At 38.2% G+C, this 27270-nt stretch overlaps 1 protein-coding gene and 1 long non-coding RNA gene across 2 annotated transcripts in view; one reads left to right on the plus strand and one right to left on the minus strand.

The window, feature by feature from the left end:
- Positions 1 to 12147, plus strand: part of LOC113745609 (uncharacterized) — a 100002-nt gene extending 87855 nt beyond the window's left edge. The window contains exon 2 of the long non-coding RNA XR_003462248.1: positions 11691 to 12147. This is a non-coding gene — a long non-coding RNA (uncharacterized LOC113745609). The remainder of the gene's footprint in view (positions 1 to 11690) is intronic.
- On the minus strand, positions 11783 to 26901 carry tars1 (threonyl-tRNA synthetase 1). Its single transcript, XM_027277484.1, has 19 exons — positions 26712 to 26901; positions 25490 to 25567; positions 25059 to 25249; positions 24530 to 24653; positions 23552 to 23676; positions 22766 to 22883; positions 22605 to 22669; positions 21861 to 21939; positions 21479 to 21625; positions 21005 to 21103; positions 19151 to 19317; positions 18164 to 18326; positions 16858 to 16995; positions 14446 to 14523; positions 14263 to 14363; positions 13856 to 13960; positions 13526 to 13598; positions 12561 to 12675; positions 11783 to 12428 (listed from the first exon to the last, which is right to left on the minus strand). The coding sequence occupies exons 1-19, from the start codon at positions 26769 to 26771 to the stop codon at positions 12280 to 12282; spliced, it is 2175 nt and encodes a 724-aa protein (XP_027133285.1). The 5' UTR covers positions 26772 to 26901; the 3' UTR covers positions 11783 to 12279.
- Between the last annotated feature and the right edge of the window lie 369 nt (positions 26902 to 27270).

Consider the following 27270-nt stretch of genomic DNA (forward strand, 5'->3'; position numbering starts at 1 on the left):
AGCTCTCCTTTAACCCCCTGCAATACCTCAGAGCTTTACACTTGTAATTAAATCATAAAATAACAACAACTGCAAATTCTGAGTTTTCAAAACGAGCACTGTGATGTGAGGAAACCGGTGCATGCCAGATGACTTCATTGTTTTTTTTGTTTTTTTTAGACCTGTGTCATATATCATGTCTTTATTGTTGAGGCATTGGGCCCTAAGCCCTGACACTGAGGCAGTACTGGCATCCTGAGGAGTGTCACTGTGTAATGTGACACACTTTAGGAGATTACAAGTTTCAACAGGTTACTTCTCGCAGTGAAGCTACAAAGTGCAGCTTGCAGGCTTTGATTTGACACTTTTTATGTAATAAATATTTTGCTCCACAGAAAAGTTTACAGTGTTATCCTACTTAGTCACAGCGTAGTTTGCTGCTGGTCAATGTGGCTAGCTCTGTTATTCTAAACGGTGGATTAATTGCAAATGCAACTTGCCTTTTTCCTCATAGCTGTGTTTTTTCCACTGTGCACTGTGTATATGGTTGAAATGACAATAACCTTGAACCTTTTAGCTTTGAGTTTAACTTTTTGCCTTTTTTTCACTGTTATACAATGTATACGTATATATTTTATCAAGCTTCCAATTGATTTCGTCATTCAATGTTTTCTTTCTCAGATTCACTGTAGTTTGTGTTCAGTATTTGGTCTCTGAACCAAAAGTCATTTCTATGGGCTTATCTGACACTGCCTGCCCTTGTCCTTTTAATATGTTTTTACCATTTCCCTCTGATTACTTTGCCCTTGTGACCGAGTGTTGAATTAAATGCCTAATTTAACATGGGCCTTTTGTTGGCCGCCTCTTTGTTGGGAAGCTCTTTCTAATCATTCAGCAGGGGCCATGGTGTTGTTGACGTCCGGGGACCACTCAGTCCGCTCTTATTGTGCGTCAGTGACAGCGTGTCCTTGGGCAAGGCAGCAGAGCTGTCAGGTCTCTCTGTCACACTTCTCTGCAGGCAGGACATGGCCAACTCTCAACACAGCTAGGGGTCCTAAAGACCCAGGGCAACGCCGCTAATCTCCAAGGATGCCTACCTTGGTTGTTTAGCAACCGACTCTGCCTGACAGCGTTTGTTCGTTTGTGTTTGGCTGCTGTATGATGGAGCGGTGGATGTGGGGGTTACAGCGAAACTAACCAAACAACATGATGGGCACTTTTGTTGCCTCACTAAAGAGGAGGAGCTATCAGAGCTCACTATGTGTCCTTTCATGCCTCCAAGTCATGTGAAGAGAAAAACACACACACACACACACACACACACACACACACATTGTATCTTCTCAGAAATCACACATTTCTCTGTTATCTTTAACTAAAAAGTGTCCCTGTAAAATGTGCCTGTTTGCGTATCATCAGTAGTTTTCCTTAGAGCTGTAACTATATTTTTGATGAATTGTTTGGTCTATAAAATGATAGAAAATAGTACAAAAAGTGCTTATCTTAATTTCCCAGAGACCAAAATTGCATCTTCAAATTGCTTGTTTTGTACAACCAATAAATCAGTAACCTGAGCCTGGGGATGTGTCATCGAGTGATGAAGAAAAGTTCAAAGTCATTATCGCAAAATTGCTTATAATAGCTTATAAATTGGCCATTTTTTTTTTTTGCCAAATCATATTGTTGCCTCCCGGCATAGTAATAAATGTCCTGAGATCCAGCATCATTTGGGAACCAGAAATTGGGAACCTGCATTATAGATGGCTATGACAAGCTCATCGTCATAGCAGTGTTGCATGAAACTGCTATGCTATGATATCTGCTATAATCTTTAATGCGATATGATGGATGGTGGATGGTCTCGATTCTCTGTATGTGGCTGTTTATCACAGCAAGAAACTTTGGGAAATACCTCATCAGAGTGCAGACGCTGAGATAACTCCATGGTATTGTTATAGAGCGATAAAGTCCATGTAAGGAAGATTTTAATTTACACTGGAGACTTTTGTTTTTTTTATGCATTGATGTTTTTTTTTTTATTATGATGACAAATCTCCCCTAACTGCTGTTTATCTAACCAACAAACCAATGTTTTTTGTAGTCTAATTTTGTTTTGGACTAAATGACATGTATATAATCAGTTTGTCTCCACTTCAACATCAACAGCACAAATTGCTGTTTTTTTTTTAACTTATCTTGGAATATAAATATACATTTGTTATATTCAGATTTTGGAGCCGAATAAGTTTAGCTATCTGAACATTCCACTGTACACAGAAGCAGAAAGCCACAGACTGCTGGCAACGACTGACTGAACCGGCTTCCTCTTTCTTTCATCTCTCCTCTAATCTTCTGTTTGCACAGCTCTCCGTCTTGTCAGCGTAGTTTGTTTAGGTTTTATGCCCGTCAATACAGCTGTATTCCTCCAGCTCAAGGAATCATGAGCATCTGAAAAGATCGTTGGTGATAGATTTGCAGGCAGAACATTTCCTCAGCTACAATCCCAGGCTTTGTCTGGAAAATGATTAAGGCTAATGGGGTGTCTCAACCTAAATGGCAGCAAAGAAAACATCTTTGCGCTACTGAAAGTCAGCCACTTCACTTTGTCTTCAACACAAAACAACCTAAGAGGTTTCTGTAGCTTATGGCGCAATAAAGCAATAGTTCTACATTTTGGGAGATAAAGTTATTGGTTTTCTTGATAGATGCACCAGTATAAAAACATAGACAAGTGTAACAGATGTGGATTTTAACAGGCTCATGGAAGAATGACTGTTAAGGTGTTCATTTTTCCTCTTCACTGACCAGCCCTGCAGCTCAGAAGACAGAAAGAGAGTGTTGTTTTCCTTCCCATGACTCATGCAGGAAGGTGTTGCCAACAGACAGAGTTTGACAGTTTAATATTTATGCTGTCAATTCCAAAAACTAACCTTGGTAATTAGGGGAGGTGATTCCGGACAGATGTGGACGGAGGGACAAAAAGGCCTTTTGTTTGGCTCGTATGAGTACAGTCGCCTCTCCCATGACAACATTAAAAAACAGGCTCAAAGTCATTGGCAGTCTGTCTGATCACTGTGCGCTGGATGAAGTCACATTTCTTCATGGCAGGATGTCATTCCTGGGTGGGACGTCACGTCAGGCAGCATTAGAGCGAGACATCCTGTTGACCACAGAGCAATTAGCAGCGTGTCATATATTTTAGAAAATTACATTTATTTACACATAGCAACTCAATATTTTGCCAACAGTGGAAAATGTAAATGCAAGCAGGTGTGTGTGTTGTAATAAGGAAAGAGAGTCACAGGTGTGATTCTTTCAACAGCAATAAACCTGAGTGCAGACAGGACACTAAACTACTGAAACTGCTTTAATGTGGGCAAATAACAGATTTTGTGCATATCTGCTTTTACGAGTATTACGTTACTTAATATCTTAGACACTGGAAACTGAGATCCTGGTATTTCCCTGAAATTCTTGCCAAAATCTACTCCCTTTTCCCAGGAAAAATATCTGTGGAAATGTTTTTTAGCATATAAGCCTTTGCACAACACCTTCTCTAAATCTCTAATGATACCACACAACTGCTGTAGCTAAAGAGTCACCACAAAATACCATTTTTACAGTAAAATAATCAAATCAACCTTTCCCCTGCAGTGGTTTCTTACATCTTATTAAGTGTTTAAATTTTATAAATCACCATTTTATAAATAAATGTCTTAAATAATTGTTTAAAAACGTCATTACAGCCAAAAATCTAGATGAGATCAAATAAAATTATGCCTAGAATTGAAGTATTACTCAACTTTGCTTTAATGCATGCATACATATTGCGTATACAAATAATACACTGGTAGATAGACGGCCTACACTAACCACTTTGTACCATGTACTCCAAGCTGTGGTCACTGGTCAGCCTAACAGGCCCGTCTCGGCCTCTCCTCTGTAAGAACTTTCTGACCACTGACTGTAACTCTGTTTTCCCTCTTAACAGATCACACACCACAAACACCACAAACCTCTGCTTGTGCACACTAACACATCAGGTAATTCATATATCCAACATCAATCATGCTTGGCCTATGATGACTGAAATAAGGAAATTACATTTTTAACATTTTTATGTATGTCTATAATCAAACAAATGACACTTATTCACACACATTATTCATAAAATCTGCCTAAAGTGCAAATTTGGCATAAAAGAGAACTTCACACTAATTATTCAGGCAAAGTACTTTTTTTTCTTTACAACAGCTGGTACTTTGTCAAATGAATCAACCTTATTGCTGACATGCAACATTACAGACCTCAACATCATTTATTTATTTTATTTTCCCCGCATCAGCCCACCTGGGCAGAGAGTGAGTGAGAGTGCAGTACAGGTAGTTGCCATAAACACTCAGGCTTTATCGTCTTGGGGAAAACACAGCCAGGAGTCATTTTGTTGCACACTCTAGTTTAATGAGAGATGACCTCAAGCCATTTATAGGCTGTAAAGGACACCTTGTAGCAGCTGAAGTGCATCAGAGCCAGCGGTTTCAAGGCTGAAGTTGAAGTGTATGATCAGTGAGAGAGGACATGTCAATGGGAAGAAAGGGGATGCTTCAGGGGAGCCCTCAAAAAAATACTGCTGCAGTGAAGTAAATACCAGGTATGATTAGTTTGTCCTTCACTTGATCCAGATACTCACTTTTAATTCTGCTGTGTGGTTTGGCAAGCATGAGCTTTTCTCACACCTAAATGAACTGAGGAAAAATCCTTAATGAGTTGAAAAACTGTGGGCCAAGAGTGGAGTAAAGCTGGCATTGTTTTCTTTTCTCATCAATTCATTGTTGGTTATGGTCTCTGAGCACGGGATTTGCTGACGATAATGAAAACATTTAAACGCTCTCGACTGCAAAGCTCAGACAAAGATGAACCATTATTCTCCTTGATGATCAATGTGTCTTTTTTTCCTGAACTAATTATTTGGTCTAGATGTGATAAAATGGAGTCCAAGGTGATGTCTTCAAATTTCTTATTTTGTCCAATCAACAGTCTAAAACCAAAACACAATCAATTTATAATGATATACCTACTAGTACTAGTACAAGTAATAAAACTTCACAACATACACAAAAGCAAAAAAATAAAAAATTATATATATTATAATATCTATATATATATATATATATATATATATATCTATATATATATCTATATATATATATCTATATATATATATCACTTGATTCTGCCATTCTCCTTACTTTATCAAGCATTTCAGCATCTTTCAGCTCATTGTTTTTGTTTTCCAGCCAACAGTTTTACTGTTTTGGTTCTGTTGTGATAAGTTACATAATGTTATTAGCAAATAGCTACTGAACAAATTCGAACATTTAGCATAAAGATATTTCCTTCCAGAGTTGATGGAGAGTTAATATTGGACTGACATTCACCAGATGGACAGAAATGTAGGAACATTAACAATCATGTAAAGTCATGTTTTTGTCACCATGCTAACTTAGGATTTAATTTAGGAAGTGAAAATCTATAAAATTATTATATATTTATTTATTTTATGTATACAACTATAAAACATTGTGTTAAGGTTTTAGAAGAAAATAAGTTAGTCTAGTTGAATGAATTTGTGTTTATTATTATATCTTTGCACTCTTGGGAAACACTGAGCATATGAGATAGTCATGGGACACAACATGAACTCAGACATGCTAGAAAACAGGAACTGGGGAGGGGGGTCCACATTCATTCTCCACATGCATGGTCGGTGGGGGTTTAACTATGACAGGGGCCCTTCACCCAAGGTAAAGTTTTGTTGTGCTACACCCGAGGATCCAGGCCTTGTTATTGAGCAATATGCTCTGCTTTGTGCGACGAGGGTCCACCCCCTCTAGCACTGCTTGTGTTTTATCTTCCCTTTTACAAAAGAAGAGGCCCTGCAAACAGCCACCTTCACACCTCTCTTAGCAGCTCTACTGAATGAGCTCAAGCACCTCTCTATTCATATGTGGAAATATACCACAGAAAGAAAAAAAAAATCAGGGTAAGTGTTTAGTCCTTTTTTCTCACTGTGAAGAGGAAAAACAAAAAACGCATCCTACGAGTATTGAGACCCTCATATGAAAGAGGAAAAAGCACCGGCTTCTGTTCAGTTATTGGCCTTGAAATGTTTATAGGTTTTTCCGAAAGGGCGATTGAGGAGTGAAACATTCAACAATACACCCAAAAAAACTCCAGCAGCTTGGAACCTTTATGAAAGTGCCAAATATGAATCACTGCACTGCGGATGCCAGACGGGCCTTTCCTGTGTTGCTAAGAGAGCCCCTTGGACTGGAACAGCCCGGGCGGCTAGAGGGGGGTTAAGTGTTTCAGATGGCTGTACAGTGCTGCACGGTAGATATGACTTGATGCTCCTATTCCTGCTCCGCAGCATGGGTGGTCTGTGCTTGATTTTATACTGCCACCTATTAGCACCATGAGCCAGTGATTTATACAGCTGTCAACTTCAACTTCATCAGCTCCGTCAGCCACTGGTGAATTGTGGGTATGCTGGCAAAGCCTTTCCTCTCTGCACCTCCTACTTTGGGGCTAAAGTAAACCACCCCTGAGAGCAGAAAGAAGGGGAAAAAATGCTGTTAAAGAGAAAAATACAATTTAGATAAATAACAACCATGCATACCACTGAGGCCTCCTCTGTGGAGAACTTCCAGCCTAAACATCTGGCTGGCTGCATATAAGGAAGAGACTGTGTTTGAGTTAAAGCAAGGTGAGAAAGGAGGAATTCATGGTTGAAACAGCCAACTAACAGTTGAACTGCCTGGGGATCAGTCAGGGTCTGCACAGAATTATTAAGAGCAAGCGTTACCCTGAAAAATTCTGTGTGCATGGTCGTACTTTTTCTAAAAATACAGCATACATACAGTAAGTATCTCGCTTAATGCTAGGGTCAGGTCATACAGCATAAAGAAATGGAAACTGTGGGTAACAGCTCTTATTCGCTGGTTAATGAAGAAAAAGGTGTTATTCCCTGTGGGCAGTGCGGAGTAATGGACTTTTGCGTGGCTCTAATGAGGCTGCTGGATTCATGCTGGACCTGTGCTGCAGGCCAGTTTCAACAAACACTGGCATGAAAGGAAGGTGGAACGTGCATATGGGTGATTTACAGTATGTAATTCTTTACCATAAGGAGCATATTAGCAACAAAAAAAAACACTCCGGATGCTACTGCAATGCTGAGGGCACCGTATTTAAGATTAAAATGCTGATTTGTGGAAAAGACATTGAGCTTTTAAAGTGTCAGGGGCTAATTGCTTTTACTGCAGTTGAAACCCAAGAATGTTAAACTTTATTAAACACCTGTTAAAATAATACTTGTCACTTTGAGTTTGTGGGAAACGTCGGATGTTGGATAGATCTGAAAGAAAATCATAAGTGGTCTAGATCAGTGATTCCTAAACTTATACCCAAGGGCAGTTGCTAGTGGGTTTGTGGAAAGATTGAGGAACAGCTGGAAGAAGTCTTGAAGTGATTTAAAAAAAATAAAAATCATATAGTGTTCAGGAGGAAAATAAAATCTGAACAGGATAATAAGTTAGCATGATCTTAAGTAAATATACCAGCTGCTAGACTGACTGCACAGCACCTTAACCTATGTGAGTTATAACACATCATATCACCTCATGTTAAGATTGCATGAGAACAGATTAGTCATAATTAGCTAAAAATAATGGATAACATGAAATAATTAGCCAACAGACAAACGATTACATTATTATTTTCTACCAGAGAGCCCAAAACAAACACTGGCCCTAGAGAGGCCCTTAAGATGTTCTCGCAGTTTTCGGAGCCACTGTAGTTTCTCTTGAAGGATCTAGTTTCCACTCAAAGTAGAAGGCCCAGTAAAAATGCAGACTCTAATATACTGAGCTAAACACTGACAACTCAACTATATGAAAAAAAAAACATTCTATCAACATCCACTTAAAAATCTGTTGACATTTGTAGCATGACAAGTGGTGTTGATAAAGGCGTTGAGCCCATCTTGCTTGGATGTTGGGATACATCAGGCATTAAAGGTCGGGAGCCATTGGTCTGAGATGATTTATTATTCATAAAGCATGTCACCAGTTCAGACCAGATAGACTGTCTAAAAAAAGGAATCTGTCAACTAAATATCTGACATAAATCTTGTATAATCTCTATCAACTATACTGCTGTACTGCTGCTCAGTTTGCCTTGACGTGTAGCTGTCTTGTGTGCAGATGCTCCAGACCTACATCACATATATTCACAGTGACTTGTTGGTGTTGGCTACATGCAGGGTGTGACTGGTGGCGACGGTCTCTCCTTGGTGTAAAGTGGTTTACTTAATTTATGCTGGTTCAGAAGCAAAGGTCATACTTTTTGAGATGAGAAAAAAAAGCTTATTAAGGTCACACGCTAGCTTTCCAGATGCCAGAAAGTGTGATCAAACAGTTCCCAATTAGAACCATATAATTTGGTAACATTATGATATTAAAGATGGCAGCTTGGTTTTTCCCAAGCAAAACTAACTTCACAAGCGGCTGACCATAATTTGGGGTTCTGTTGCATTTATGCAGAGGGGTAATGGTGCAGGAGGAGGTTGCATGCATATGTGTGTATGTGTGTGTGTGGTAGGGATAGTAGGAGTTGCTGCAGAGACAGAGAAATATTCTGGAGAAGAAAAACATTGGTAAGCATTCAAATATGCATTTTTTTTTTGGTCCAGAAGCAACATGACTCGAGGATGAAAGGGTGGAGAGTAGGTAGGAACATGAGTGTGTCACAGGGGAGATTTTTTGGCTTTTGGCTGTCAGTGCTGGAAAAAAGTAAGGGGAAAAAAAACTTTTACATTCATCATACAGACTGAATATACAACAGTGACGGATGTCAGTTGTCATGGTTATAAAGGAAAATAAACACAAAAACAAGGACAACAAAAAGGATGAAAAAGACGCAAATGTCAGCATACGTTATGTTTGTTAAAGGAATAGTTCAGCATTTTGGGAAATGCATTTAATTTGCCTTCTTGCCAAGCGTTAGATGAGAATATTGGTAACACTCTTATTTTGCCTGTTGAATAAAGTTAACACCAGAAGACTAGAAAACTAGAGGCCTGATTAACTTGTTCTAGCTCTAAAAAATCCATATGAAATATATATCCATATAAACAAGTGTTTCATTCATTACTTTTTAGGGAGGTTATGTGAACTACGTCTGTGCTGGGAGCAGTTGCCAGGCAACTAATGGAGAAAGAAGTTATCATGAGATAGGCAAATTGATTGATTGGTTTTTACCCCTCAGTTTTTGGACAGATTAAACATATACTGTGTCAGTTCTATAGAGTTTCAGAGGTGCAGGTGGGCAGATTTTGTTACTTTCAGGCAGAGCCAGGTTAGCTTTTTCACTTTTCCTGTCTTAATACTAAAATAAGCTAAGCTAAGATAACTGATCCCAGCTTCATGACATGACAGTGGCATCGTTCTTCTCATCTGACTCTTGGTACGTAAGCAAATAAACATATTTTCTATGATTCATTTAAGCTGGATGATTAAACTGTGTGTAGCTTTTAAAAGCATTAATAATCGGTTTAAGGAATTTAGTGGATTTTTTTGAAAACTCTTAAATAAAGTACATGACCCAAAGCATTTATAAAATATTTTGTATAAAAAAACTGAAAAACTCTCCAAAACTATGAGCTAACCTGAATTTTCCCTCATAAAAAAAAAGTACTTACTTTCATAACCAAGACTTCCCCCAGCATCATCTTAAGTAAAGCGCTGCAGCAGTGGGACACTTTTTAACATGTGAATTGATACCTTAAGATGCATGTGTGGTAAGAGAAAGAAAAGTTTGCTCAGTTCACTGAAGCGTTGTGACCCTTCATGGCCAGGTTGTCAGTGAAGCATACAGGAAGGATCCAACGGGGCAAGAGGGAGCGAGGATTCACGGGGAAGCTGAGAGTCAACAGCCGGGCTGAATCCCCAGAGATTTCTGGCTGTCTCGCTCTGTCTGTTGACACTCTCCTACTCCATTGACTTTTTCATTAACCCCTTATCAAAATGTTTTTCTCTCCCCCACACTGACATTAGCCCCACTCCCTCTCCCCCACCAAGATCCTGGTTCAGCTGTTCCACCTTGTGGTCAGATCTGATATGAGTGTGTCCTTGAACCAACACAGAGATATACTGTATTAGTCTTTATCTGGTGGTAGAAATTTTAATTTATTACTTTAGAGAATTAAATATTGGACATTTAGGACTGTTATGTTTATGATTAAATAAGAATTATGAGGGCCAGTTCAGTGTTTGCAGTGTTTACTTTTTTAAAGTGAATTTGCAAAAAAAAAAACGTAAGCGTACAAGATTTTTTACAAAGCCGAAACTGACATCCAACAAAATAATTAAAGAAGTTTTAAAAACTCTGTTTAACTATATCACAGACCTGTGTCTCCATGAGCATGAATTATAGACATAAAACTTGTGAATGTACTTTGTTCTATTTGGTGCTGAAAAGTTCAAATTGGCCAAAAAAAAAAACTGGTGGTTTCTCACATATTTTAATTACTTGTAACATGTAGGGCAGCCAAAAGCAATGTTTTCATTGGCCTGTATTCAGAGTTGTGCACTTGCTTCTGCAACTGTGACATCTTTCACTTTAACTTTAACCTTATAGTGCTTATGTTCCTACTGAAATGAATGGGGGCAGTTCGCATGATTCATTTCCAAATAAAACAAGGAGCAGTTACAATATCTCCTACAGCCAGTATCAGGGCAGAAATTTCCAAACTAACTGAACCACAGTGAGCAACGAGGGACTAAAAACATTTAAAGCCACAACAAAAGCATTTTATTTTTTTTCTACCAAGTTTGTGGTGTTTCTTGTTTTTGTCTCTACAAAATAAAGTCCCTTGACATTTATAAGTGCTGTGCTGGGCCATTTCCCCCAGTTGTTAAACTGCTAAAGCACACTCAAGCACACAGATATAGCACCCACTAGTGGTTCGTTGAACTATCTAAGGTTGTGTGTATTGTATCATAAACCGCAACTGTATCACAACTTGAAGTGAAGAAGCAGAAATAATGAGCAGAGAAGTGCAGTGAGAAACACTAGTAATAGTAATGCACTTATTTCTGTGATCTCTTCTGCATGTTCAATGTAATTGGAACCACTTTCTTAAATAATAATAATAATAATAATAGACACTCACAATTCAACTGTAAATATATGTATAAAACAGACAGAGCGTTAGATTGAAAAGTGTAATGGTGCAGACAGTTAAGTAAATGCTCTCAGAGTTCAGTAAGCATGTAATAATGAGAAGCATCGGGGGTTTACCTTCCGGCACATCACTGATTTCCATCTTAGGTGATAAGGATTCACTTTTACTGTAGTGAAACACCTTTCTGACACTTATCTCTCAAACTCCAATCCTGAACTTCACCTCTCTCTTGTGAAAAATAAAATGTTTCCAGTCTAAAGCTAATAATTTAAACTTTGGCCTGACTATGAAAAACATAATATTTGATGAATGATGTAGACTGTTAGTGGAACCCATGACCACAGATCGACACGTTCTTCTCTTCTGTTCTCGCTGTTCCTTATCATCTCAATTTTTTGTCAGCTGCACAGATTAATTCTGTTGTCGTAATTATTTTATGCTCACTGACTCATGGTTATTTTCTCCACAGCTGACATGACTGAGAATACACAATTCTGAAGAATGAAAACCACCACTGAAAAGAAAAGGTGAATCTTATAAAAGCACAGCACACAGATCAAGAAAAGATTGTTTAATTATCAAAATTGTAACTCGTGTACAACTCCCTGCAGAAAAAAAAACAAAAAACCCTGACTGATAGAAACTGTTAAGACAGTGTTACAAACATTTCCCCTCTCTTTTAATCAGCACGGAAAAAGCTTTTGAGAGATGTTCAATGGTACAGATGTTCTTTCAAGCTGTTCAAAGACATGATCGTATCTAGCTAGTCTCACTAGCTGCAGTTCTGTATGAGCACAAGGAAAACTATAATTCATTCTATGAATACAGCGATACAACGATGAGCCTTGGTAACTGAAAGCATAGTGATACAGTAAAGAGGCAACGGAAGATAAGAAGACAACTGTCAAATCTGAAAAATGTGATTTCCAACGGACAAAAAGCAGAGATTAGGCACCAGTAGTTTTATTCCTCATCCAAAAACTGATTTCAACCACATGGCCCTTTAAAGATATCAAACTCGAGGTATAACGAGCTGATAGCAGCGGGTTTGACAGAGTTCAGAAGTCTTCTTCTGCGTTTCGGCTCCTGGTGGTCTTCAGCTGTTTCAGACGCTCGATGCACTCCTCCACAGTGCGCTCGCCGTGGACTTTGTTATCACGGGTGCGTACATTCACAGTGTTGCTTGTCTTCTCCTTCTCTCCCACCACTTTTCCGTGCAGAGAAACAAACAAAGACAAAAGAAATCAATATCTGGATGGACAGCGAGAAAGATGCGAGATGCTGAAGATAAAGAGTGGAGACGACAGATAGGAGAGTGAAAGAGTGGGCTGACACTAACCCAGGATGAAGTTGTACTGCGCCAACTGTGCGTTTCTGATCTTTTTGTTCAGGGTGCAGCCAGGGTCAAGATCCACGTCAGTCATGAAGCCGTTGTTGTGGAATTCCTGCTTGACCTGTCACATTAACCAGAAAAACAAACAGTTGAGTTCATGCCAGCATATTTTAAAAATGTATTTATCTGAACTAACATTTTTCACAAGTTGTCAATTTGGCTGTAGTAGAGAAGATTTTATTCCTGCAGTCATTAATATGTATAATAACTGCTTTGTTGAATACTTGATTCTGATCATAGACTCTGGAGGAGCACAGCAGAGACAATAACCCTTGAAATCAATGAAATTAATTTAAATACTGTTTTGTCAAATTACTGATTTCTCTGGCAAGTAGCTGTGTAATAAGTGGGATAATTCACAGCTGTTTCAGTTTATGTCACAATAATGCCTGGCACACAGTACATCAAATGACTTCTTCGGTTTTATTTTGTATCTCTGGCCATTTGTTCCTTCAGTTCTAATAACATTGTACTCACTAAAAATAGGTCCAATGAGGCAACAAACCAATGGACAGAACGATTGCAAACAAGCCAACAGGTTGGTCACATGTTGGGATGAGAAAATAATACCCAAGCTGTTCAGAGTTTGATGAATAACTTCCTAACTTAGTTGTTGTGGCACAGTTTCAGTTTAATAATGTAGTAGCTGATGTGGCTAGACTAGGAGCACGACCACAACCTGTATGATTGTCTGACCGTTCATGTTTGTTGACATATTTTTAATAATGAGTTATCAACACTTGCAGAACTGATGGCTTTAGAATCTATGAAAATAAAGGAGTTTTTAAATTAATAATCATAATAATTAAATGAATAATACTGAACTCAGTGTTGCCGAATGCTTCATAGCCTTAGCATGCTGTCTGCGTGTGTCTTTAAAGTGAGACTATGGACCAAAGGTCAGTGGTTACCTTCTCAGCGTACTCCTCACAGGTCGGTCCCACAGGTACAACCATCACTTGATTTGGAGAGAGCCACAGTGGCCTGAAACGAAAACAGGACACATTTGCATTGAAGTGTTGAGGAGAAATGCAGGCCAAGTACATTCTGCAGGGTACCTGTGCAAATATTTACACCCCCACAGAACTGAGGTGATTTTTTAAAAATATATTTCTGTTCAGTCAATCTTAAAAAAAAAATCATTAACAATGCTCGGGAAGAAATAAATCAATAAATAAAACAAAAACATCTGTCAACCCACACTCCACAAATGAACCTTTTAAAATGGACTGTTTACAAACCATTTTCCTCCGTAGTTTTCTGTCAGAATAGCGATCATCCTCTCTACTGATCCCAGGATAGCTCTGTGGATGATCACTGGTCTCTTCTTGTCGTCACCATCATGGCTACAAAATTATTTTAAAGGGGGAAAAGAAACAGGAAGTCACGCAGAGAAATCTAAGAGGAAAACAGGGATCATCAGGAGATATGAGCGTATTCTTATCATTTGGTTTAAGACAAAGAGGCAGATTTACAGCAGTAAAACAATCTAAGGCTACAAAAATCTTAGCACTTCTCCATAAATGGACATCATATATTCATTTAAACCAAACCTATTTTCTGCTTTCACATCAGCACTTTATTTTAAGCCGTGTGATTGATTGATTAATTGATTTATTGATTAATTGATTGATTGAATAAGAGTTACCTGACAAAGGTGAGATTAAAACGGATCGGGAGCTGGAAATCAAGCTGGATTGTGGCACACTGATGGTACCGGCCAATGGCATCCTTGATCTGAATGTCGATCTGCAAAGACAGGAACACAAATGATCAGCGGTGACCTTCCTGCCGATTCACACTTGTAACATTACTGCAGCATATGACTCACCTTTGGTCCATAAAACGCTCCATCACCGGGGTTGAGAACCCATTTCTCCCCAAACTCATTCAAGCTGTTCTCCAGTTGCTGTAAAAACAAACACTTTGTTACAATTTCAATGGCTGACCAACACGCAAGTAAACGGTGGTGTTAAGCAAAGCTGTATATTTAGACCTGACATTTTCTTCATCTGGAACTAATCACTGAACTGAGAAATGTTAACGTCTCAATAATATTTTATGGTTGCTTGTGGGAGTTAATGAGGTGAGAGAAACATGCAGTAAGTTCTGTTCCAGTCACTACAGCAAGCTTACGAGTCAGTTTTTGTGTATACAATTTTCCACCTTTGAGCATGCAAACATTAATCATAAAAAGTCAGTGCTGAGTTTAGGAAAAGTTTTTTCCCCAGAGAAGTGTGTGCTGACAAGGGAACCAAACAACTGTACAACAAGCTATTTTTATTTTTTCCCTCCAGTCAACTCTTCAGTTTATACTGGTCGTACTAATATTATTATATTATTACCTTCAAAAGTGAGAGTTATACCAGTATTAACAAATGCAGTCAGTAAGAAGCAGCACAATCTCTGTCCACCAGCAGACTGCAAAATGTTTTAATATTTAAAAAGTTACTGAGGCATTCATTAGTAAAACTCTACTGGGCAAGAGTTCAAATGAAGCATTGAGGACAGAATGACACAACAAACTGTAAATTAGTGATTAGTGAAAAATTCTAAAACGATTTTTAAATACCGGAAAATATGAATATAGATCCACTGCATGTGATTTATTGGAGCTTAATGACCAAGGAAAATTTGTGTGTGTGTGTGTTTGGTTGACAAAACATATTGACACAAAGTGGCCTGCAGTAGATGAAGATGCCACCATTACAAAAACCCTGAATCACCCAAAATGAAATGGCAACACATGGTTCGAGGCAGAGATGCACAAAAAAAATAAAAAAAATAAATCAAGACTGGAGGATCCATCAGTGTAAAAGACACTCGGCAATGAAATACAAAACAAACATAAACAATCCGATAACAAGGAAAACAAATGTGCAGACTAATACAACCTGCTGTAAAATTCAATGCATGCTGTGTCTTTGTTAGAGTTGTTACAATACCAAAATGAGTAACCACGATACTATACCAGACAAAGTATTCAGGGTATTATCGCGATACTGTGGCCTTTTTTTATTATTATTATTTTTATGAATTTCAATGTATTTGTACAAGTTATAAATACTTATTAATTACTTATAATGTTGATAAATGCATTATAAACATAATACTGGTGAAGTAAGAATTAGACTGAAAACAAGTTTGAAACAACGAGTTTGTTTTTTTTCCTGCCGCCGCCGCCCCCATGGCAGACTCGCCACTCGGGCCCGGTGCTTCTGCCATGGTGAGTGTGTTGTCTGTGTTAGTGACTGTAAGCCGTGCACGCGTCTGGGCGAGACAGAACTTTGGCTTGTTGTTTGTTTTGAAGACACAAACAGCCAATCAGCTAACAGACGGGCGGACCCAGCGTGCGGAAACAGCCCATCATATCCCTGGAAGTCACCAATAACAGGCAAACAGCCAGTCATTCAGCAGCTGTGTAGTTCGGTTGCAGTAGTTGCTATGTGGGTTTGTTTACAAGGGAGTAGCATGCAGTGAGAAGCCGGGAGGAGAGTAGAGGCGGCTGCTATGTAGCAGAGACTGGCACCGGTAGTACCGTCGTGTAGAATTTCTAGTATAGTAGGAACCGTTACCATATGGCACCGTGGGGTACCGTGGATACCGTGAGTATCGTGCAACTCTAGCCTGTCAACCTTTTCATCCATTCAGAGCCTGCCAGTCTTATAAACAAAATGCATGTGCTTGACATATTTGTGCTACTGATATACTTGAGGCTGAACTCATTCAGTGCTGATTTTACAGATTCAGCTGTTAAACTTCAAGTTGTTCCAAAAGAGACCTTCAATGTGTTTTATTTAATGCTGAAAGCAATAAAGCCTGGTTATCACTCAGTATAAGTCACTCACTCTTTGTTTAAGCTAGATTTAGACATTACTTGTTCTCTCTCCCAGAGCAACTGAGAGCTGAACCTAAGATGTAAAATATAGACCTGGTCCACAGAGAGTGAATTTGATTAGACAGCAAAGGCAGACAGCGATTGCAGTGATCTAGAATCTTCGGAGACGAACAAGCATTTTCTGCTTCACAACTGATAGCAGTACTGCAGAATAAAACTCATTCATTAAAATATAAATGTTCTCTGGGTCTACAAATCACACTCTTCTATTTGCTGTCTGTGGAGTGACTCCAGTATTTCCATCTAGATAATATCACACATCAGCATCTTAATTCTCCTGTGAGACTTTGTGATTGTCATCGACATTTTCAACCATATGAGAGAAACAAGAAGAAATCAGATTACCTTTTCTGCTTGATCCCAGACCTCTGGGTCTCCCAGGAATTTCTCTGGTCTTGTGGACAGGTTGAGTTTGAAAGTGAAGCCAAACACGTCATACACAGTTCGCAGGAAGTCCAGGCAGCCTTTGATCTCTCCCTCAATCTGGGGTAAAAACAAGATGTAACAGAATTTGCATTATCCATCCTGACTTGGATGTAAGTTTAATTTCTGATAAAATAAGTGATTTCATCTTTGTTTGTTTGGGTACTGACAACAAAAAAAACGAGTATAAACATCTATAATATAATGATTCATTATTTCCTGTAGCTATAGTTTATTAATAAGTAAATGTGGGGTCCAGAAACTGACTCTAAACTTCATGGCGAGTATAAGATGTCTTCTGCACTCTGCTTAAGTTTGTTTGAGTTAATTAAGTCACAAAAGACAGAAACAGTGAAAAAGCAGCAATTTCCAGCAGCTGCAGCCAATCTGAGCAATTAAAAGTGAAATAATTTGTGTACAAAGTGCAATCAAATAATTAACCATCCAATCCACTGCCGTTACTGATAAGGAGAAAACAAAATCAGTGGGATCCTGGCTGCAAGTTGCTGAACAAACTAATTAAGAAATCTCTCTGGTCTTCCAAAACCCTGTTTGTGTGCATCGATATTGGCAGCAACTCCTCTTTGGTGAAAGGACTTAATATGCAAGTTGTTATACTAAGCTGCAGCAGCCTGTGGAGGCCTCACTTTACCTGGGAATGTGACTGGCTGTTCACTGGAAACATTACCTGAGTTTGTTCAATAAACGGTGCCAGCAAGATACTGATGCACAGAGAGCTTTCAAAACCGGGCTTCTTTTAAACGTGCATCAAAGCAAGTGGAAATATTTATCAAAAGGCGTTTTTCACTGCACTCGTTTAGCATTACACAGCACGATAACGTTGTCGGACTCATGATGGGACAGTTTTTATTTTCTTCAGTATCAAACACAATGCAGCAGAACGATGGATGTCATCTTCTTTATTCAATGCATACTTCTTCCTTGTCAAAAACTTGGCACCTGAATTACCTACTGCCAACAGTTCTGTTGGAAATTTAAGTGTGAGTTATGCTAGTAGCAGCTCGTCTCAAGCAGAGATGAGGAAGGAGAGCACCGGTCTGATAATTTCACTTCTTTGTAACTGCACACCACCAGCTTTTTTTTCCATTTTCAAATTTGTTGCCTTCAGCCTCAACCAACTTTAAATTTGTAAACAGACAACTGTAAAATTGCTGGAGTGGCCAATAACAAAAATAAAGTGGCTGAGTAAAGTCGAGGCGTGCCTCACCTGGTCCATGGTGCAGAAGATATGAGCATCATCCTGCTGGAAGCGGCGGACACGAGTGAGGCCTGTCAGGGCTCCTGACAGCTCGTTCCTGTGCAGAACGCCAAAGTCTGCCATGCGAATGGGCAGCTCTCTCCAGGAGCGTGGTCGGTGATCAAACATCAAGCTGGAGCCAAACAGATAGAGTGTGAAAAAAAAACAAAAAAAACAAACAAAAAAAAAAAAATTACAGCTGCCAAATTCAACCTCGAGTTATCACAATAACTGAAAATTGCTGTACTGCATGAATACTGCTATAAAAGACAATCAATATGTGATTTAAGTAACATCCAACACTTTAACGAATCTCCTTTTCAGCATGATCTCCAGAGGCACTGCCCATGTGGATCGCACAAAGATTGGAACAGTAAAAAGGAGATAAAGATCTGAATATAAAGAGCTGCAGCGTGGCTCTTTAAACTGCAATGCAGCATTCAGCATTAAATTGAACTGGGTCATTCAGCAACTGATAGCAAGAGCATCAGTCCATTACAAGTTAAGCTGAAATGGATGACAAACTATTGTAGCAGAGAAATATGAAGCTATTTCACGAAGACTGAGTTAACTACTGATAACTAAAGCCCTGTGCAAACTCTTATGAAGCTATTCTAGTGTAGTGAAACATTACTTAACGGTTGTATTTGTCACATTGTAGTGGTATAATCTTTTTTTGTTGTTAGATATAAGGATAAATATTGTATCAAAATATTGTTTTGTGACTACATAGTGAGCTCATTTATTGCTGGAGAACAAACAACTCTGCCTCCAATAAACACAGCCAGAAACCAAGTAAAAATTATCTATTTCACACCCAACAATGACTTGATACATAGTGTGTAACAGAAGTGGGTGTGTTTCTCTTTACAGGTTATGTTGTTCTTTTCTAGTCTCCTGCTGAAGTTAAAAAGATACTTTCAAACTACTCTGAACATGAAGAAAAGGAGGCCTCACCAGTGTCCCGGGCAGTTCATTGGTTTGAGGGCGAAGGTCTCCTTCTCCACCTCGAAGGAGAACATGTTCTCGCTGTAGTGCTGCCAGTGTCCAGAGGTCTGCCACAGCTTACTGTTGTAGATGTTGGGTGACACCACCTCCTGGAAACCCCTCTTCCTGTACTCGCTCTGCCAAAAAGAAACATACCCGTCTTATTATAATCTTTTTAATGAGAAAACCTTGTTTTGAGCTGTTGGCACCTCAAGCAACTCGGCTTCATAACACTCTGTACACATCACAGCTACAAAGAACTGGTTAAAACAATTTCTGTCAACACCTGGGGACTCGCTGATAAATAGTGCATATCCTGTAAAACATACATAACTCTGCAAGCAAAGGCTGCGGTTTTGAAAAAGCAAACTACCTCTGAGAATGTTTATGCAGCAGCATAATCACATCCTAGTTTGTTTGCATATTATAAAAGGGGACAAACTGGGGTAAACTCAAAGCAAAAAGTTGTCGTTTTTAAAGTCCTTAAATTCACCTTGGGTTTGCATGTTTTGTCCGATATCAGTGTTAGAATACAAACAGGAAGCGGACAGCAATAATAACATTAAAAAAAAAAAAAAGAATTTCAGAAATCTATTAATTGCCACATTAACCCTTTTAAAATGGACCTAGTGTAGGTGGCCCCAAACTGCTCACAGAAGTCATTGTTTGCATAGTTCATTTTGATCACGATGTGTGTGCATATTATACTATGGACTGCTAACTGTTCCAAGGTCAGTGGTGAATCGATAAAGTTACTGGCTGTCTGTGAACTTTAAATTTAAAAGCTGAAGGTTTTTGCTTTTAGTTTTATGACATAATAGTTTTTGTTGTTTGGCTTTAGGGTGTTGTGCAGCTAAATGGCTAATCCCCCATGTTAGGGGCGATGTTAGATTAATGTTATATAATTGAGGCAGCAGCAAGCACTGCAGCTTTTTTTTTTTTAATTGCCTTAGCTTTGTTGTTGGACAGAGGCAGTGTTACTGTATGTAAATTTACATGACAGACATGCCGTCAAGGTAACTTTGATCAGCAGCTGGCAGCTATAAATTCCTGTTTATTTAGAAGTAACATGTCGACGCTTGCCTTTGGTTAATTACAGCCCCATTAAACTGTTCTAAAATAAAACCATAACAGCTTCTTTTATTATTTGTCAAGGCTTTATCTTATGTGTCATCACATAGCATGTCATTACGTTATGTAGGGTGTAAAATATGTTTTTAATGTGTTCAGAAATATTTTGTTCATGTTTTAACATAATAGAACTGTTGAATCAAAAGGTTTTCTGTGTTTATTTATCCAAATTGGATTTTAAAAAAATAATAATAATAACTTTTTTGCTTCTCTTAAATGTTGTCAATCATGTCTAAACTCATTCCAAATAATTGGCCACCAATAATAAGCCGTTTTGAGATTCATAAATAGGTTTGTGTTCAAAAAATAGACTTCACACTGAGAAGAGTTTTCTATTACCTGGCCTAAAATGAAAACATCATATTGAGTAAGCATAAATTAGCGTATATTGGATGTTTTAAACATCCATTTACAGCATTATTGTATTGTATATGTGCATGCCCGTTTCTTTTTTTGTTTTAGGTTTCGTACTCCTCTGTATAATAGAATATAACATTTTCATTTCAGTTTTCAGAAATATGTCATGGATATATGAAGTCATTATTACTGCACAGGCAAACTAAAGGTCTAAATCTGCTCTTCCCTTCTCCCCAGGTCTCCCTGCAAATTTAAACTTTGCGACTGGCATTCTTTGTCTCTTCTTATGTGTTTAACTTTAGAGGGAGATTACAGCAATTTTCTGCTTTGACTTACTCGGATGAACTCAATCAGGGTGTTGTAGATGAAGGCTCCCTTAGGCATGAAGAAGCAGCTCCCTGGACTTAGATCATGGAAGAAGAACAGGTCTTGTTCCTGAATAATAGAAAAAGGTTTGTTAATTGTCAACAATACACACCCTGAATCATCAAATGTCCTGTCAACAACAAAGTCACTGATTATTTATGGCAATAAAAGTATCTTAACATCTTAACAAGAGTGTTCTAAATATTGTGAATACAACAAATTGGATGCTGCCTCCTGTCAGGGGTTAATTATGCAATGACTCACTACAAAATAGGTCATGGGTAAGGCTGCACGATATACATCGGGCAATATTATTAGGTGATAATGGTAAATTTATATGATTTATTCTGATAATGAAACTATAGTTTTAATAAATTAAAAAACTATGTAGGAAACAATTCTGAAACTACTATGGATACAGCTTCTTTACATTTCAGTTCATACCCGGCCTAGTTTGCGGTGATCTCTGTTCTTGGCTTCCTCCTGAAACTTCTCCCACTCTTTGAGCATTTTGGGGTCAGGGAAGGAGATTCCATAGATCCTCTGGAGAGTTTCCATGTCCGCCTTTCCCTCCCAGTATGTAGATGAATTCTAGCACACCACAGGAGAAGTATGTTAGCTTTCATCACTCTTTTGGGTCCATTAAATCCCTTGAGAATGAAACACAAGGTAACTCTGTTCTAGAAATGGGGACAAATGTGTTTACTGCCATACATTCGGGGCACAGACTACAGTACTGGAAATCCTTGTGGTTTAATCAACAAACAACACAGTAATAACCACTTTGCTGAACATATTGCATCGTTTAAATAAGAAAAAGGTTTACCTTGTGGACCTTAAGTGCCTTGATTTTCCCAGTATGCCTCACGTGGGGCCCCCGACACAAGTCGATTAAGGGACCACACCTGAAATACAGAGTATTTATTTATGAGTAGAGTATTTGGAAAAATGCTGAAAAGGATAACGAGTTGTATTTAGAATAAGACTAGAAACACTCACACATTTATATAAAAAAAAAATAATAAAAAATTATATATATATATATATATAAAAATTTATATAAAATCCCATAAAAAGAACAAAAACTAAATATGGATTAGTCTATTTGTCATTATTAAACTTTCCAAGCCTGTTTGTAACAAGCCCAATGATTTCTACAGAAGACTTAAATCTTTAAAAACAAGTCACAAATATATCATTTAATTCTTAAAAGCTTAATATACATTTCTTAAAATAGTTGAGCACTATAAGTTTAGCAAAAAATACCTACGTAGAAGTACACAGTGAATTTGTTGGATTGTTTACAACAGCATAATGGCGTAGGTAAGATTAAATCATAATATAATACAGTGGCCATTACTCATCCTCATATTGTGTAGACCTACAAGGAATTGGACTTTGGCAACGCCTGTTGGTTTATTTATTATTATTATTATTATTATTATTATTATTATTATTATTATTATTATTATTATTATTATTATTTATTCCTGCTTTTAATTTGTAGACGTTACAGAAAAAGCAGAATTACAATTTAAAGATGAAAACTTCAACATGTGCAGGGACTCACCTGTAAACTGTGGTAGTGGGAGTGGTAACCTTCTCATTCAGAATGCGACACTTGAACGTGTTGTACTGTGAAGTAGAAGAGGTAATTTTAGAGATACGTTACTTATAAAATGTTGCCCATTTGTTTAGCCTTTTTTTGGATACGTTTGTCTTTTTAGATACCTTGAACATTTCCAACAGAGTTTCCTTCTTTATCTCCAGCCTCTCGAATGGCTGCTTCTCCTTCATAATTTTCTTGCACAAGTTCTCCAGACATGGGAAGTCATTGCTTGATACGCCCCTGTCCAAAACATCAAAAAGATAAACACAGCATTACATCAAGTAACAAAGCTGTCTTACATAGTCCTACATAATATGTAATTTGCCTTCAATGCTTAATTAAGTCTGCCAGTGTTTCTGGAGGGCATTGTGGATGTGACAAGACATTTAGCGATGTTGCCAGACGTTTTGTTCACCAACTTAATTCTTTGACTTCCAGAAACTAAAAACCTCTGCCAAGCATGGGCAAACGAAAAATAATTCTTGACTTTAGGGCTTGAGCAATGTCAAAATATCCTTGCAAAAAAAACACATTCTCAAACGTTCTCGCCATTAGCATAAAATTATTTCATTAAAGAGGTTGTAGAATTAATTAGACAGCACTCCTCATGCTCTCCTGCTGCCTGAAGCAGGGAGGAATGCATCTGTTTCAGGGAAAGGTCAAGTTAGAAAGTTGTTTATGAAGAAGAAGTGTTAAAATTTCTCAGGGTGCAGCAAATGAAGCAATGTCTATTTCTGCATTTTGAGCAGATTTGCTTTTAGGCTTCCAATCCTTAGGACAGATATAAAAAAGGTGTCATTTCAAATCAACGGCCAAGAAAAATCCAGCTTGACAACATTAGCATCATTAACAGCTGACCAACAAGTAATTATGCAGACAAATCTGAAGCCAAAGCCTGTGCAACTTACTCATTGTTCTCTAGGAACATGTCGTAGTAGAAGCCGCTCTCAATGGGGGGACCGTAGCAGAGACACCCTCCATACACTCGCTCCATGGCTTCACCCAAGATATGAGCACTGGAGTGCCAGTAAACCTAAATATACAAAAATTTACTAGGTTAGTAAAATATCAGTACATCCCTTTTTGTTTAGTAGGCATGAGAAGTATCACTAAGATGGAAATACAGATTATTGACCTTCACGTCTGTGCTGTTGTTCCAATCATTAACTATGTTGCAGATTTTGTTGACACATTAAAAGAAATGTAAACCATTTCAAGTGTGGAAAATCACCTCTTTTGAATGTTGACATACGAAAGATGCTAAAAATCTGGGAAATATGCAGATAAAACCGACTGACAAATGGTACCATAAAAAGGAAATTGACTGAGACTTCAGTACTTAAAAATGTCAACTGACAAATGGCTCTTCTTCAGGTAAAATATTCAGCACCTTGTATAGATAATGAAGCTGAAATTGGGCTTTTATTTTAAGAACAAGTCTCGTTATTCTCTTAGAGACCAGTTGCTGCCATGATTGCAGGAAGTTTTTAATATTCTGATGTCTCCTCCTAATGTGTCGGTAACCTCAATACTTGGTGAATCACAGAGAATTAGGGTTTATTGTTAATTGTAAATCTCTCCTTCATCACTTTAACCTTGCATGTTCAGGTTAGCCTGCCTCAATTATTGATCACTAAGGTTGAATAAACTGCATTATAATGAATGAAATAAAAATCAGTGATATTGCTTGCATATCAAATATTTTCATAGGCTTTCTCAGGGAAAACATTAGCAGGTGGATTTTTGGTGTACAAGAATAAGAAAACTGCATCCAGAAGAAGGTGATTAAGATGACTTTACCTACTACACCTTCCTTCCCTAATGCATATGTACTATACGTAACTATATGCAAACATTGAATCAGACCAGAGAAGAGGTGGACTTACAGCTTGAGCTTCCTCATCATCGAACTTGAGCAACTGAAGACTGCAGTCATCCTCCAAAGGTCTGTCCAGGTCCCACACACTGTTGTTCACTTTAGCAATCACTGTGTTGTCAGCGAGGCCTTGACTGAAGGTAAAACATGGAAACATCCCACATCAAATGATTGTGAGAATTTACTAAAATATTCAAAACATGCATGTAAATAAATACTGCAATAACTATAACTGTTGCATCAGGTAATACACAAAACTAGATGTGTGCATGACAAACATGAGTCAAACTTTCAGTTTCAATTCCTTGCCTACATGATGAAATTAGCTGAAATCTGACCACTTTCAATTTCGATACAAATTGAAGTTCCCCTTTGGTGGAAAAAACCCCTAGCTGTTTACACCAATGTGCTCATTGGGTGGGGCTGCATATGGAGCAATGCTAACATTTATGCTTTTGGTTTGTTGTGCAGTCGTCTCATGAGTTTGAGGTTAACAGCTTTTAAGGAGTCACATTAAACAATTACAGCATCACACTGACCTGATTCCACAGGCCACCTGGTATGGTGTGGTCTTCCAGGATTCAGCATCCACCACCTTTCCATCGGGCAGGGTCACCTTGATGGCTCGGCTATCTTTCGCCGCCCTCTCTGCCATCAGGGCATCATGCTCAGCTTTCAGCTTTGTGTACAAAGCAAGACGCTCATCGATGTACTCAGGTGGCGGCGACAGCTGAAGAGTGACAAAGAAAGATCAGTAAACGTCGGTTGGTTGATAAGGCGGTTTCTGTGTTTACTTTCTCTCAGGTGACAATCTGTACAAAAGATTTATGCATCCGGTCCATCAGTCTGACTTACAGATCGAACTATGAACATGAACATATGACACAATGACAGACTGTAAAACGAGATATCATTATGATGTCTAATAATAGCATATGCATACTTTCTGACACTTCATTTAGCATCTCACCTCAGACCTGCCTCCAGAGTCCCCAGCAGCGTTTTTAGCCTTCTTCTTTCCTCCATCCTTACCACCTTCAGCTCCTCCCTGTCCAAAAATCATAGCACAAGGTTAATTAAGTTGTACCAAGAAGACAAGATAAGTTTAATATGAAGCTGGGTCTGACACGGCTTCATAGATACACAAAACTTACATACAGCTGGGAAAGATACACAGCATTTGCCATAACAATAGTAACATACACAGCTGCAGAACAATCTGGTAGATTAAATTAGATTAGATTAGATATACTTTATTTATCCCACCACAGGAAAATGTACTTGTAACAGCAGCAGAGGAAAGTGTAGCATACACTACAGAATTAGAAAAAAAGTAGAAAAGGCAAAAGAAACACAATAAACAGACATAAATATCTATAACCTACACAATAAACACGAAAAAACAATCAACCTTCAAAACAGACAAGTACTGAGGATAAAAGTGGCATGATATATAAAAAGAGTATTGTAATGTAAAGTGACCATAGTGTCAGAAATATTGCAAAGAAAGTGACCATGACACAAATAATAATATTATTGTAAGAGTAGTGACCATGATACAAATAATATTACAAAAGTAAGTGAAGATATACAGTCTACAGTAGATACAACATGACTTAAGACCTGTCACTGAAGCTTCTGGGGTAAATCCAGCAAACAAATGTTCGTCATGAAAATATAAAGATAGTTCAAGCCACCCTGACAGCGCCCTGAAAGTTATTATTAGACACCTGTGAGAGCACAAACCAGCTTTAAGAGTGAGCTTTATATCAGAAAATTCTCTTCATCCACGTAGTGTGTGCAGATTTGAAAACAGCGATTCATGTAAGGTCATTAGTATCGGTGTAACACGCCTGTAAACCTCCGATAAGTCGATAAATGATCAGATGTTGTAGCTGAGTTTGGTGTGTCCTCTCTCCATGACCATACCGAGCTACTGTCTACGTGTAAAGCCACGTTAGCCTAGTCAAACCAAACTAGCAGACTGGGCTCGTTTAAATGAAATGTAGCACAATTTACCGCCTAAACGGCTTAAAATAAAAATGTAAATGTTTCTGTTATCGTGAGAGCTCTTAAGCCAACATGATGGCATGAAATGTAGCTCGTCGTGATGCTAACCGCATGTATCCGACTACAGGCTAGGCTAGGCTAGCTGGGTCAGTGTTGACTTAAACACAGACTCGAGTCTTCACCTTTTTTCCAGCGTCCACTTGCAGCTCGCTCATTTTCTCCACGACAGTCTGTTCAGCCATGACAAAGTGAGAAGCTACCTCACTTTCAGAGATAACTTTCCGTAGGTCCGGTTTATATGCTCGGCAGAGAGTCGCGGTGCCGGTAAAGGGCTGATGACATTTCACCGGAAGTTACGATTCTGATGCAACGTTGCCGTGAAAGGCGGAGCTGCTCTCCTCATCTGTCTTAAACTGTTTTTAATAAGTCAGAGTTTATTAAAACACTGTTATTTAGTAGCAGCATCCTAAAATACCTTCCCACAGGTTTCAGTACAAACAAATACTCATATATAGGATTTATCCAGCAGCATCCTAAAATACTTTCCCATAGGTTTCAATAGAAAAATACTCACTGTAATAATAAGGTCACTTATTATTATTATTATTTGTCTCTAAACAATGAATTCAATGAACTGAATCTAATTCGTCCTCTGTGTTGTTTCAATTCCCTAGAAACTATTTCATCAACATCACATTTTAAAAATGTTGTACTTTACATCATGTCACACTAACTTGGATA

Source organism: Larimichthys crocea, chromosome III, assembly GCF_000972845.2.
Source record: "Larimichthys crocea isolate SSNF chromosome III, L_crocea_2.0, whole genome shotgun sequence".
Lineage (NCBI taxonomy): Eukaryota > Metazoa > Chordata > Actinopteri > Sciaenidae > Larimichthys > Larimichthys crocea.

Excerpts from the sequence above, each read along its gene's own strand:
- tars1 (XM_027277484.1), bottom strand. The coding sequence starts at position 26,771 with ATGGCTGAACAGACTGTCGTGGAGAAAATGAGCGAGCTGCAAGTGGAC. Across the intron at positions 24,654-25,058 it reads CAGGTGGCCTGTGGAATCAG|TCAAGGCCTCGCTGACAACA; the intron begins GTCAGTGTGATG and ends TTTTACCTTCAG. Across the intron at positions 18,327-19,150 it reads ATGAACTGCCCGGGACACTG|CTTGATGTTTGATCACCGAC; the intron begins GTGAGGCCTCCT and ends GTTTGGCTCCAG.